Source organism: Tympanuchus pallidicinctus, unplaced genomic scaffold (assembly GCF_026119805.1).
Source record: "Tympanuchus pallidicinctus isolate F22 unplaced genomic scaffold, pur_lepc_1.0 scaffold9, whole genome shotgun sequence".
In the NCBI taxonomy this organism is placed as follows: Eukaryota; Metazoa; Chordata; class Aves; order Galliformes; family Phasianidae; genus Tympanuchus; species Tympanuchus pallidicinctus.
In genome coordinates, this window is record NW_026294813.1 from 16,491,384 (window position 1) to 16,506,476 (window position 15,093).

The window sequence follows — 15,093 nt, forward strand, 5'->3', positions numbered from 1 at the left end:
GATGCTGCATGGAGGGGAAGTGTGTTTCTGCTTATATGGAGAGCATCACATCTCCATGTCCCTGTTGTTCATCTGTTGGCTCTCTCTGGTCTTCCTGCTTGCTCCCAGCACAGTGGCCCTGTCCCTGCCATCAGGAAAAGAACAGGATCTAGGATCCTGTGTAAGTAAATCTCCATAAACCTTCACTACACTGTCTCCCCACTGACAGTTCAACAAATGGCAAAAAAAGCCATAGATCTTAGCTTAGGAGCTGCCAAAAGTAAAAAAAAGAAAGACACCACAGCTTAATTTCTGGCTGTGGTGTCTTCTAAACCATGTCAGCATTTAAAGCACAGAGGGGAGTATAAAGGAAGGTGAGAAGTGCAGGATGAAGTGGAGTGGTGGCCCCTCCATTCCTTGGGTGAGGCACAGTGAAATAGACAAAGGCAAAGGAGAGAGAAAGGAGAAGTTGCTGTCCTTGGCTCTGGTTGGCAAACCCCTTGCAGCTGCAGTTTGGAGGACCTCACTGATGTTGGTTAAAGCAAACCAGACCAAAGCCCAAAGAAATGAGGGATGTTTCCTGTCCCTGCAGTTGTGTTTGGACCTAAATGTTTCCCTGCATTTGATTCCTTGCACGTTATTGCTAGCTGCATTCCTGACTTGACTCCTCAGGCTGGCTGCGGCTCCTGTGGGGAATAAGAGCCAATTTATCACCACTCTGTTTTTCCAGAGGGAAAGCTGGTGGTTAAACAAGGGGAAGAAGAGAGGCTGGGAATCTGTGGTTTTGCAGAGGAGTCAAGGAACAAATCTTGGAAGGGGGTCCATCCATCCCGTGCATTCACCCACTGCATTGCGTCAAGCCTGGGGAATTTTTACTGCTGTCTTAACAGAAACCAGACACCACAAGTGGCACACATCCTGCCAACAGCCCCAGGGCCACAGACGAGGACAGCTTTTCATCCAGGCAGTCTCATCCTACTGGTGGGCAGCAATGCCTCTGCCGTGCTGCGGTGGGCTTTAGAGGGAGTGCAAGCTGAAAACTGGGTAGTGTGATACTACAGACGGGTAAAGATGTTGTTTGGTCCACAGGTTTGGCTTTTTGGACCTTGGTTAAAGCTGAGGAGAGGCAGTCACGGCCTCATGCAATTGGTGGGATTTGTGTTTGGGTGGATATCTCTGCCACGTTTAATTCCTCCTTCTGAAAGTCTCTTGCTCACCTACATGGGCAATAAGGACAAAGAAGAAAACAGCCCAGCCCAACTCATGCTGAAAAGGAGGAGGAAAAAAGTGTTTTGAATAGTGTGGAAGGGGTGTGGTCACTGGGTGGGGGTGTGTCAGGCACCGCAAAACTTATTTATAAGCAAGAGCTGCTCTGCTGGAGAAGAAACCTTGGTGAGGCTTTGTCAGCTGCTGCTGGTCCCTGACACCACTGGGAGGACACAACTGCTGCGATGGGGAGGCAAAAGGACGTGCTTGCTACCATCGAGGAGCACCTGAGGATCCGAAATAAGTTGGTGCGGCAAGCGCTGGCTGAGTGCCTGGGGACACTGATCCTGGTGGTGAGTCTGTGCTGGGGCGTGGGGACGTCGTCCTGGTGTGGGGACATCGTCCTGGTGCAGGGATTGTGCTGGTCCTGGCACTGCTGCTGCTGGGAATTGCAGGTGAATGAGCCCAGCTCCCGTGCAACCTGCCTGTTGGCACAGCCGTTATCCATAGAGGATAACCTTGTGCTGTAGGGTGAGCGTTAGGGCTGCTGGCAAGGAGTGGGCTCTGCAGAGCTCAGCAGGTGTTGCAGAGCTGTAGCGTGTCTGTGTGTTCACAAAGCACAGGGAGCAGACTAAGCACTGGAGCAAGTGTTTTGCTAGAGATCATGCAAAACTTCCTTCCCCGCTCTGCCTTGGGGTATTGTCTTGGCACTGAAATAGTTCAAGTGTTATCATCCAGGCAGTGAAAACCTCACTTTGTTTTCTTTGTGCATCCTGTGAAGAAGAAACAGGCAGAATTTAAGCTGTTCCAGCAAATTTTTTTACTGCCTGCTGCAGGTCCCCAGGGGTCTTATCAGCAGGGCTGCATGCCACCAGGACAGCCTGTGTTGGCAGCTGATCCCGCCTGTGTGGAAGTGCAAGGCTGTCACTCCCACTACAAAACACATCATTTGTAAATGATGACTGCAACAAAACTCTGCTGCCTGCTGTACTGCTGGGTTTCCAAAGGGACAGGATATAGGGGTAGATATCTTTGACGCTGAAGCCTGATCTGAGCAGGTAGGACAGCAGTGAAGGATAGGGATCACACAGTAGTGCAGCAACACTGCAGTGGGGGTATCTCCTTTTTGGGTGTCCAAAAATGCAGGACTATGCAATGCCCAATGATTTGGTGGTAGCACAGCCAAAGTGTGCTGGTGAAACTTCATCTGAAGTGGTGTAAACCCATGTGGCAGAGTGACTGTGGGTTTATGCCCTCTGTAACTGGTTGTCTGAGGAGAGCACTGATGGACTGAGAGACTGAGGGGCAGAGGAAGGCTGATGAAGCCACATGTGCTCCTGGGGGTCTGACACACTGTCTTGTGCTTTACTTATGGGGAAGAGGGGACTATTGAGTCTTGCACAGGGGGAAAAACATGACAATAAAATGCTACCACTCCTAAAAGAAAGCAGCTCTGCACAGTGCAGTGGCCTCATTTCCAGAATGACCCAGCTCTGATGATTTCCAGGATGTTCTGTTGGTTTCCTGGGGAAGAGTTACTTGGGATAAAGGCGATAAGAAGCTGATGGGAATGCAACCAGCAGAAGGTCTCTGCAGTGAGTCTCAGGATAGATGCAAGGTAGTGCTTGGGGGAAAGATAATGTCTCCTGCTAGCCAGGTTAGTTCTGTTAGTTCTACTGGAGAAATGAGGCACATCTTCAGCTGTGCAAGCTTTCAGAAGGGCTTGTGGTTAAAAAATAAATTATTCTCTCTGCTGACACAATTTTCCCCTATAGTCTCACTGTTTTGAGGCGGAGAGGAATCAGAGCCCCAGGAAAGGTTTGGTCCCACTGCTTATCCAGACTCCAAAATGAGAGTGGGCACCATTAGCCTCAGGAAACACCATGCTTGCTCTGTTTTCATGCTTGTGTGCAAAAGCAGTTTCATCACCTTGTCCAGGACTCCCTGAGCTGGTGCCTGGGAAATAAGAAAATGCTGCTTTTATTGGCGCTCTCAACTCTGTCCCAGAGTGATCCAGGATCTCTTCAGCTCCTATGCAGTGGGACCTCTGTGCTGTATGGAAGCAGATGCAGAGGGAGAATTGGGAAGTCCCACGCATGTCAAACCCTGCCTGGCTGTTAGCATGGAATACAGAGAGGGAAGTTCGTTCCTTGCAGCTGTCCCAGTCTGTTCTTCTGCTAGTAAGGAGCTATGTGCTTTATTAAAAATTAAAATAAATATAATACATATATATATAATTGCTCCCTATCACCCATATTCCTCTGTATCTGTTTTATTTCATCAATTGCCCCGAAAGCAGAAGCAAAAGCCTTGAAGTTGTCTTTTTCCTTATCAGAAGACCTTGATAGTGGATTAAGCCAGATAATCCCAGGATAGAGATCCTGATCCTGCCTGGAGGGAAAATGGACATTTCTATCCTGCAGAAGTCCCAACAGGCTGACCTGAGAGTGAAAGCATTCACCTGCAGCTGAGCCCAGCAAGCACTTCTTGTGGGCTTCAGAAAATGGAATCTATGAAGCTGCTTTTGTGGGATATGGTGTTGGCTGCATATGAATTTCTTTAGAACCAGGCAATATTGGGGATGGATTTAAGGCTTGGTATCATTCACACCAAAGTCAACTTCCTGAGTCCAATGTTTAAGGTTTGCAGCTTATTTAAGATTGCACTGTGTAATGTAGAACTTGTCCCGCTGTGGATATTGGAATGGCTTCAGCTTCTTCCCTCCTCCCCTTCAATTGCATAATGGCAGCTCTCTAAAGCTCTTCTACAGCAAAGCCATTTCAGAACCCCACAGTTCTTACCTGCTGGTAAGAGTTATAAAGGCAGCAGAGTGTTGCCTAAGAGAAAATACTACCTTTTTGTTTAACGTAAGAAAAATAATCCAACTAAGCAGCCAAACCTTGAAGAGCACAAAGGAGTTGCAGTTGAGTTGCTCTTGCTATGTGCCTTGCACAACAGAGCTACACTCTGTTGCTTGCGACCCTCCTGTTACAAGAGTTTAGCACTTCTTCTGTTTCCTTTGATAGTGAAGATGGCAGTCCCCTTCCTCTCCCCCCAACATACACTTTCAGACATGTTAGGTTTGAACTTTCTATCCATGTCAGAAGCACCTCTTGCTGGAAATAGTTAAGCAATGCAAACACTGAAGGCATTTTCCGACTCACTTGCTGTTTGTGTTATTGCTGTAGCAACTCACTAAAGCGAGATTTCCACCAGCAGGTCTCCATGCTTTCCTTAAAGGCTTGGACTGTTTGTCTTTGTCTGCTGGCTGCAAATACCAAAGCTGTCCCTGTTCAGTTTTAACGTTTGCAGAAGTAATTTGCTATTGTAACTGATTTCCAAGTCAGACTATGATTCACTGCTGCTGAGGCACGAGGAAGGAACAAAACAATTCCTAATTGCTTCTCAGCCAGGCTGTCCTGCTTTTGCAGCCAGGTGGGAACTCTTTAGAATCTGAGTGTGCTGCTAACCACAGAAGCCAACATAGTAAGGTGGCTGGGATGATCAAGGCAAGGGGAACCTCATCTAACTGCTGACAGTGCTGCTGCTCTCCACCACCTCTTCCACCAGAAGAGCTCAGAGCTGTTTGTTAACCACCCAAACTATAGCCTTGTTGCTCCAGTGCAGGAGCAGGGAGATTTCTCCTTCGCACAGAGATGAAAGCTCAGGCACTACAACTTGCCCTGATGGGACACAGCTTTCTCCAGCAATGCCCAATACTGTGAGTGAAGCCCAGGTCTTCCCAAGAGTAAGGCTTCCTTATCTGATGGACATCAGGGATATCAGAACGTGTTCTTGCTTCAGTACACATGGGGACGGAACAAACTAAATAACATCTCCCCGCCAATGCCCAACTACTCTGCTGTAGGTTGCTCAGCTTTTTTTTTTTTTTTTTTTTCTTCACTGAGCTCTTTGAAGTGTTGTTGTAGCCCACAGTGTGCATATGATGTAGCTTCCCTCAGCCCCTCTTATCTCCCCACTCCTGCTGCCTCACTTGGCTCCAAGACAGCTCTCGGTGCAGAGGAGCTGTAACATTACAGACCATCTGAGCCTGGCTTTTGTTCCTACCCCGACTGGTTGGTAGGTGGAGCTGGTAGGTCCAGCAAGGCTGTGGAATATGATATTTCTCTCCTGTTTAGCAACCTCTAACTCACGACCCACCTATTTGTTCAAGAGGTGCTGCAGAAAGGCACAAATGTTTCTTCTTGCACTGCCCCTGCTGCTTTTGGAGGTCCCCTGGATGCACGGGCTTTGAGGCTGAAGAAGGCCCATGCACACTGGGCTCCTCTCAGGGTTCTTTCCCCTGGATTATCCCCAGGATCTGATTGCCCTTATGTCACCTTTGCTGTCCACCGGAGGGCAGCAGGGGCTGAGCCGCTCTTCCCATGCACTTGCTTGCTTGTTTTTTGCAGGCTGAAGGGTAAAGTTGCAACTGCAATAGTCCTTCTGGGCTATGCCAACAAAATTTTCCTGTCTTGATTTGGATCAGTTGGTCTGAAATCCAAGAACAAATCCATTTAGGCCTTTTGTGTTTGTTGAAGGTGTGAAAGAGCACCAACAAGGGAAAGATGGCAGGAGAGGGAGGGAACGTGGCTGCCGTGCTGTCTTCCACCTGAGTTCATGAACAGAACTGTTTCGGTCAGGATTTGTCCGTGAACCCAGTAACCCTTAGTTCTTCATTAGCTCTTTCACTATGTTTGTGTCCTTCAAGGCCCCCTCCTAAGAGCTGTGACTAACTCCAGGGCTTCTCTGCCAGGGTAGCTGTGGGTGGAAAAGCCACACGGCCTATCTCAACCCAACCTGGACGCAGAGAGGTTGAGTTTTTCTGAGTATGAAGTTACACCCAGCAACATGCTTCTGGCTATCTCCTCCCTTTTTCGACCGCTGGAGTCTTCCAGCCCCTTCATCCCTGAACCAGTTCAACTCACTGATCCTGCAGAACATGGTATGTTCCTATTGATTTTCTGCAGACTATCAAGTTGGATCAGCTCAGGAGGAAAGAGGAGATGAGAAGCTTTCCTGTTGGCCATGAGAACCATTAGATCTGCTTGAGACAGTAAAATGAAATTAGGGAGCTGTTTTCCATTAACATGGTTAATGGTGCATCGACCTCAACTCCTGGAAGAATAGCTTTAATACGTCTGAGTAATGGCTTGCTGCAATCATTTTATTAGTACTTAAAAAACACTTCTCTAATGGGTTATGGGGATAAAACAGCTGATGGCTGCATGCTGCCTTGTGAGGGTCTCACCTGAGTTTTTGCTGGTTGAGATGTTTTTCTGGTAATGTAAAAACTATGTGTTGGCAGCAGATTATTAAAACCAAGAATGAAGGATCATATTTCCTTGGGTGTGCACCACTCATATCCATTGCATGGGCTTAGGTCCATGGATTTAAATTGAATAAATGCTGCTGTATTTTATATAATCTTCCTTGCCTTGCAACTCAAGCTAGATGCTAGAACACTGTAAGTAGTGGAAAACGAAGACTTAAGAAAATAGAATGGTCAGGGTATCCTGTCTTGTATGGCCTGAGAGAAGAAATTGGAGGGAAAGCTAACAAAGAGTGGAATTGGAAATGGCGCGATCGTAAGTTTTATGTCACTTATGTCACTTATGTGGTCATTTACCACAACCAAACAATAGGCACCTGGCAGTGCAAAGATTTGGAAAAGTGGATCATGCCAAAATCTGTCACAGAGGATGGTGAACTTTGATCTGTGTCCCCATGAGCAGCATGGTAGATCACAGTGACACGTGGCGTGCTTCAGGTATGTCATTCAGGCTCCAACATATCTGTCACTGCTGTCTTTTTAGAGGTCTTGAAAGATAAAGGAGAGTGTTACTGAGTTGATGGGATTTGTTCTGCCTAAATGTACACAGGAAAGTTCAGAGTTGGCTGACCTGAGTGCTGACTACATCAGTGGGGAAAATGAGACCCTAAATCAAGCCACTTGTCTTGATTTAGAAACCCATGTTGGGAGGCTGGGCTCCATTCCATAAGCTGCCATTTCTCCTCACTGCATGTGAAGGTCATCCAAGATGACTGTATCAGTCATAAAACAAAATGACTAAAGGTGCAAAATAAATCTTGCTACAGGCTATCATATATTTTATACTTATTTGATGATAGTAACTGTAGATTTTGCATCTGCATAAGCAAGGATTGGAACTGTATCCCTCCGGACAACAGAACCACCTGGTACATGTATCAAAGCTGCCCCTATACCTAGCATATGCAATTGTTTTGTTGGCTGCCACCCAGTGCTGCCGCTTGATGCTCTAATGTAAAACCGTTTGTCACAAGAGCAGGGTTGAGCATGATTTGGATGTCATGTATGGGAATGCTTAAAGGACTCCATTGGTGTGGGATGGAATTGCACATAAGCATATCAAACCTCAAATTTGTCCCTAAATACTACCTTACTTTTTTATTTTAATCTACTTAGGGTCATTTTTTTCTATTGTTGTGCTGAATTAAGCCAAACAAGAACTTAGGACATATCTGATAAGTAATTGTAATGTTCCTGTGGAGTGGCTCCAGGGTGTTTTTGCATGGCTCATATACTCTCTTCTGAGAAAAAGCTGGGGAGCTCTTGCTAGGTGTAGGATGGCAGAGAGGAGAATGGAGAATAGCCTCTTGGGAAACACCAGAGCTGGAATTCCTCCAGTTTGAGAAAAGACCTTTGTGAATAAGTGTGGTCACAGATAGTGGAATGGAAAAATTGTGGTTTCTGTGACCAAAAGGTATGTGTGTCTGATGAACCAACCACCATCCACCTGCAGAACTGCGAGTTCCTTCAGAGTGAATAACACAGATTCCATCATCAATGGGAATAAGCTTGGTCTAGTGGGTAGCAACCTTACCCACAGCAAGAGACTGGAATTAGGTGATCTTTAAGGTCCCTTCCAACCTAAGCCATTCTGTGATTGTATTACTACAGTTTACAGTAAACTGAGGCCAACCCTACCAAACTCAGCTGCCTTCTGCAGCTTTTTCTGGGATCACCTCCTGGTCAGACTGATACGCTTTATGGCTGTAGAGAGACAAACACCATAGCCAAGTACTCTGTCCAAAACTCTGCCTAATATGTGCTGAGACTCCTCTGGGAAGGAACAGGTATCACCCTGGTCATTAGCAAGTTTTTCTTTGCTCACTTGCAGCTATGCTTTCCTCATGGTTTGGACAAAGCTGGTAACGATAGCTCTGTTTGTTGAACAACAACTAATCTTTTCTGCCCTAGAGCATGTGTGTCCTCTGCTGTGGTTTTCCAAGTGAGAGTCTTGGTATGAGGACAAGGAATGGGCTGCTATGTACCCAGTAGAAAGCAGTATTGGATATCAATTTGCTAACTAACGAGTTCTACAGGTTTCTTTGTTCTTCCAACAGAGGGTCCTGTGCCAAGAGGTACCTGAGTACAGAGTGTCCACCTCATGAGTCAGCCTGCAGCCTACTTGGCCACTCCTTTTCCAGCAGATTAAGTGCAATGTTTTCTTAGTAATTCATCAGTCACTGAGGGGATGAACTAGCTGTGTTTTGGCTTTGCCCTTCAACTGTATTGTGTGTTGCTCAACAGGTATGTCCAGCATTGGCAGAAGAGGTGAAGAGATCCACTCCTGCCTACCTGATGCCTATTTGGTGGTTTATCCCCTAACAGCAGATATTACCTTTGTGGCAGTTGAGTAATCTTGGAGTAATGGAATTTGCAGAAGCAGAACATCTTGATAGGTAGACACAGGCACAAGTTCTAGGCACTAGCCTTGAGGATCTTGAGCAAGATGTTATCCCTGTCCTAGTTTAAGGATGCTCTCTGTATCTAGTGATGAGATAATCCCTGGTATACACTGAGAATCTGTTCAGGTTAAGCCAGTGGAAGATAAAAGCATACAGAAGATTAGGACTAGGGCTCCTTAAAATATATGGTGGGTAGTGGAGGGACATGGCTAGGCAGGAGGCATCCATCTGGATGAGTGATGAACCGAACAGCCAGGGGAAACTGGTCTGGGTTGATAGGGGTGAGCATAGGAAGTATGGCTTTTGGATGTGATTGGGAAAGGAAGAATTGCCCACTGAGAGCTAACGTCTTTCAGAATGAGCACATACTTCCTTTAGCAATTAGGTTGTTACCCAGAGTGCTTGATGCTTGTTGGTGTTGCAGAGACAGAACAGTTTTGTTGCCCTGATCTCTTCCTACATGTTGCCATAGGAAGGAACTCATCGTGTTGAGGTGGTGTGGGCTGTGCTCAAATTGCCCATGGCAGGGAGCAAACCTTGGGGATGAGACAAGCATAGGTATCTCAGCTCAGGAAGGCAAACTCAATCCCTCAACCATGGCTTGAAAGGAATGTCCCTGAATGCCAAGGTGAAAAATAGCCTTCTTCAGCCATGTCTTCATATCCATGCAGTAGCAAAACTGTGCCATGCCAATCGATGTGCTACTGTGTCAGACAATTATTAGCCCTTTTTAACAGCAAGGAGTTTAGGTCCCTTATCTGAGCCATGATCCTTCTCGTCTACCTTTAGCCACCATACATTTGGATGTTTGACAAAATTGTCCAGTCTCCTGGAGATGTGAAGTGTGAGCTGATGTATCTTTAACTTTCTTTTGGTCCTGGATTCAGTTTACCAGCCAAGAGGCAGGCTTTCCTTGTGACTTTTCTGCAGCTGAATGCTGAAGCTTTGAGTTATGAGTATGCTGCAACGGTCCATGCAGGTGTAAGCAGAGCAGTCAAGAGTGTCGGTCAGCAGCTGGCCCTGGTGTAAATCACAGAGGGTAATTTCAGTCTGTTCTTGTCTTTCAGCTCTTCGGCTGTGGCTCTGTTGCGCAGATCGTGCTCAGCAGAGGGACCCATGGAGGTTTCCTGACTGTCAATCTCGCCTTTGGCTTTGCTGTGATGCTTGGCATTTTGATCGCAGGCCAGGTGTCAGGTATGTTGTGTCCCTGTGTGTGGGCTGGATTTCACTTGTGAGAACTTGTGATACTTGTGTGGGCCTACATGGCTGCACTTTCCCTGTGTGGCACTTCTCCCATGTGGAGACTATTGTGCCATGGCTCATCTCTTGCGCTCAAGTTCTGTCCATAAAAGTGCATAAACCTTCTGTCTTTCTGCAGGTGGACACCTGAACCCAGCTGTCACTTTCGCCATGTGCTTCTTGGCCCGAGAGCCCTGGATCAAGCTACCAGTTTATGCCCTGGCCCAGACACTTGGAGCTTTCCTAGGAGCTGGCATAGTCTTTGGGCTCTACCATGGTAGGTGCAGAAAGTATGATGTGCATGGGTCTTTGCTGTCTAGATTACAGCATATCTCTCCGAAGTGTTGATGAAACAATAGCAGTGATAGAAACTTTACATCTGTGCATTTCTCCAGAGTCATTTTATCTTCATGTTTTTTGTGTAATAAATAAAGACTTCACTTGGATTTTTTTCTGCATAGTCTAAATACTACTGTGAGACAGTCAGACTTCTAGCAACTTTGGCAGCCCTTGTCAGGCTGATTCTACATCTTGAAAAACAACCTGGAAATCCAGTTACTCATTAATGTATTCCTCTTTTCGCTGTGCTCCTTATTACAGCAGGAGATAAGAACTGATCACTCCGTTCTGATCAGGAAAATATTTAATACTGCTAACTCCAGACAAAGCAGTGCTGCTGTAATTTTGTAGCTTAAACAAGCAAAGTAATCAGCACTTAGCAATGTTCAGGATATAATGAATGCTAAAGCTAGTTGGTGTTCCTGATGGAGTGGCATGAGGAGAGTGTCAGTGGGTATGAAGATACAACTCTGTAATAATGAGTTTACTGCAGTATGGAATCATAAAAAATCCCGAGTTGGAAGGGAGACAGAAGAATCACTGAGTCCATCTCCTGGCCCAACACAGGACGACTCAAATTTAGTCTGAGAGCATTGTTCAGATTGTTCTGAACAAAATCTGAGATTTTGACTTCTGTAGCACCACAGGCATTTAGGCACCTTGTAGGGGGAATTAGAATTCAGATTAGTATCTACTGGCTCTGACCGGTGCTTTTTCTCCACCTCCAGATGCCATCTGGGCTTTTGGCTCCAACCACCTGTATGTAACAGGACATAATGGCACAGCTGGTATCTTTGCCACCTACCCATCTCAGCATCTGAATGTTGTGAATGGATTCTTTGATCAGGTAAGGAGGAGCTTGGAGGGTGCCAGAGAGAGAATTTGGGTTTGTTCTGGCCCTCTCATTTAGTCAGAGAATGCATCGCAGCTTGGAAGCATGTTCTGGAAGATGTCTTCAGCTGATTTGGCTGCTTACGCAGTTACTGATAGCTCTTCTGTGTGCAGGGAAGAGGTGTGGGCACAAAGGAACCTATCAGCTGCTAGGAGGAGCGTGTTCCATCATCTCTTTCCCAACTGGGCACTCAGTCTAATTCTGTATGACAGTGCCATGAGATGTTTTTATTGTAGCTTTTCCACTTTAGAAAATGAGTCCTAAAACCATGGAACTTCAGAAGAGTTAAGTAACTTGGTTAAAAGATCAGTCTGGATTAAATTCTTCTTTCTGATTTTTCCTTTCACAGTTCATTGGCACTGCTTCCCTGATTGTTTGTGTCTTGGCTATCGTGGATCCTTACAACAATCCTGTTCCCACGGGGCTGGAAGCTTTCACAGTTGGCTTTGTCGTCCTTGTTATTGGAACTTCCATGGGCTTCAACTCTGGCTATGCTGTCAACCCTGCCAGAGACTTTGGGCCTCGTCTCTTCACAGCCATTGCTGGCTGGGGTACTGAAGTGTTCTGGTAAGAGCTTGCCGATGAAAACTCTGTGCATCAAGGGGGAAAAAAGTTACAGATTCAAGTAGGTGGTACCTGTGGTGCCAGAGAGAATCTTAGCACCCTTATGGTGTCTTTGGAATGTGTAAACCTCTTTACAAGACACAGTTTGCTCTGTTTTGATTTCTTAAAAAATCATAGAGCTACAACAGTTTCCAGCAAATTAATGAACTTGGGGAGGAAATCTCAGAGATGAGAAGCTCAGGTGCACCTTGAACATGATCTTATCCACTTTTTTTTTAATGGAAGGAAGTGCAGGTCCTTTATTATATTTTGTTGAACCTGGAGAAAACTCAGAACTATGAGTAGTAGAGGCTATGTGCTATAAAGGAGTACTTTCCTGCAGGCAGTAGGAGGGAAGTGAAAGTGCCTAGCTCAGACAGTGATGGTTTCTCTAATTTCTTGGTGGAGAGAGAGTTCTAGAAGTCCTGGAAACAGCTGCTCTGAAGTGCTTGTCCCCAGAACTTGCAGCAAGAGGCAACAACTGCCTTGGATGTTGCTGTGGATATAGGGTTGCTGTTGTCTTGCATGTCAATGAGGATGTTTGCAAATAATCAGATTTTGCATTATTCCAGACTGAAACAGAAGTATCCTAATGCTTAAGCTGCAATTCTTAACCATGTGCATTTCCCTTTTGTTTTCCAGGACTGGTAAGCAGTGGTGGTGGGTTCCAATTGTTGCTCCTTTCCTTGGGGCCATTGCTGGAGTGATAGTCTACCAGCTGATGATTGGATGTCATGATGAGCCTTCTCCACCTGCTTCTGAGCAGGAGACAGTCAAGCTGGCCAACGTGAAGCACAAGGAAAGGGTCTGAGGAAGCTGCCATTCAGATGTGGCAGACGTTCATTACTCAGGACTGCAGCTGGTGAAGAGGAGGGAGGAGTTAAGAAGAGCTTCAACAAGAACAGGAAGAGTTTTTTTCCTGTCTTCAGTTATTCTAGCCTTTGATTTTTTTAATTTTTTTTTTTTAAATATCCGTGATGCACTTGCTTTAGATAGTTTCCTATGTGCCTTTTCCTTCCATGCAGTATCATATAATCTTCCCATACTTCTCGAAGGGGGTTGAGAGTTTTAGGAGACAGGAGAGAGGTGAGCATTGCTATCCAACCACTCCAGCATGAGCCTCATGAATCAGGAATCAGGGGCTCTATTGGGCTGCTTTGCTGTCTTGGCCTTTGAGCTTGGCAAACTGCTTCCCTCTGAACATGTGCCCCATCTGCAGAGTGGGGACCATGCAAAACATAAATTGTTTTTCTAGTGTGGAACTGAAATTCTGATATCCTGGGAAAAATTTGCCTGCAGTTCTATGATGGATCAAGTTCATGTTTGGTGTTGCTCCATAGTCAGTGACTTGACACCAGGAATGGACTTATCTACAATATTTTAATTGGCTAAAATGTTCGTTTCTCCGATGAGCTCACAGAAGATTGTATCAATTCACTGATCCATGAGCAGAGAGTCAGAGCAGGTAGTGAGAATGCATTGGATTTTAATATAATACTAAGACAAAATGTTTACAAGCCACTGCACCCTGGTGTTCTAATCACAGTTTTCAATCTTGCCAACTCATGGAAGATAAAACATAGGAAATCCTTGTTTCAGTCAGGGGATAACCTGGAAAGAAAGCTTGGCTCCCTGTAGCAGCCCTTCTTATTAATCAGCTGTGTATATAAATTGCAAGCAGCTAATAGCCAAGTTCCACTGAAAGCATGGTGTTGCTAAAGTTGTGTGTGTTCATGTAAATTTCACAGTAGTATTTTTTTTTAATAGAGATATATAAATGCACTCCTTAAAAAGCTATTACTACAAAACAAGATGGGGATCATTTAATTTAAAGATGTGTGGGAACTGCCTATTCTCTGACAGCTTTGAGATAACTGTTGGGTTTGCCCAAGATGGCCTTAGATTTTGGCACAGTGTGATTGGAGCATTTAGTTTTTTACCTTGCAGAATTGTGGGGGCATCCCTGGCACTCAGGACTCTTCTACCACATCTTTTCTGGTGAGGGTTTGGCTCCTATGGCACCTCTGGCTCCTATAGCACTGGTGTGTCAGAGGATGGCTGGCTCTCCCAGTGCTATACAGAGTGTTAGAAACAAGCAGTATCAGTTGTGAAAGAATTTGTAGGTCCCATGCCTCTGCATTAGAGAAACTCTTTTGAAGGCAGTTTCTTTAATGAGTGAATTCTTTGAAATATGTAACTTTGTACACATTTCCAGTCACTAAAACGATGTTTTTTTTTTTTTTTTTTTGTTTTGTTTTTTTTTGCCTTTTTAAGAAATAAAATGTTAATACCCACATTGTAAGATGTCAGCAGTGCCTGTTTTATTTTTAAGCTCTGGACAGTAAACTTTGCCATGGAAAGGAAGTTGTCAGGAACAAAAGCTTCCTCAAATCCCTTTCCTCTCTGCAGCCTGCATTAGCAAAAGCGAATTAACCCTTCAGGCAGTGTATCCATATGCACTGCTGGTGCTGTATTCCTTTCACTTTGGGGGTATGTAGGAGAAGATGCAGTGCCTGAGCTAATTACTTCCTTGCACAATGTAGAGAACATAAGTAATGCAGACCTGAGCCCACTGCTCAAAGAACTGCACAGTCGTTCCTGCCTATGTGCTCTGTAAATGCAGGTGTTGTTCCTGATTTATGTCCTGCTGTGTTTTTCCTCTGTCAGCTGTACAGACTTGAAAAAAGTCTATAGCTTTCCACATAGTGCCATCTGAACAGTTCAGTGAGGTTGGATTAATGTGATTTCCTTTAATTCACCAACTAGCAATCAAGTGATTTTTAGCAAGAAATCTGTTTGTTCAGTATGCTCTGTACTTGTCCCATTTCTGCTGCTTTGTTCCATTTCTGTCTTGAAAATTAATCCCTCAAAATCTGTTTAAAAGCCTTGTGTACTGTTGCAATCAACTCACGTAGCTGCAGGGATCACTTTTCCTTTTTCTCTGTCCTTTTCTCACTCTTCCACCACTTCAGTTAAAATTCTTACTACAAACATGATGACTGTGGACTCCAGAATTGCTGTTTTTCTTTCAGTATGTACTCTGTACCGTTTCCTCCTGCTTCCATCTGAGCCTTTTTCTATAACTTTGCCTTATTTTTGCC

General features: G+C 45.2%; 1 protein-coding gene across 1 annotated transcript; it reads left to right on the plus strand.

Annotated features, from left to right (window-relative positions):
• Positions 1–1,335: 1,335 nt before the first annotated feature.
• Positions 1,336–14,288, plus strand: AQP3 (aquaporin 3 (Gill blood group)). Its single transcript, XM_052670684.1, has 6 exons — positions 1,336–1,538; positions 9,987–10,113; positions 10,298–10,435; positions 11,226–11,344; positions 11,739–11,956; positions 12,635–14,288. Exons 1-6 carry the CDS (start codon positions 1,431–1,433, stop codon positions 12,801–12,803), a joined length of 879 nt encoding a protein of 292 aa, XP_052526644.1. The 5' UTR covers positions 1,336–1,430; the 3' UTR covers positions 12,804–14,288.
• The last annotated feature ends 805 nt before the right edge of the window (positions 14,289–15,093 follow it).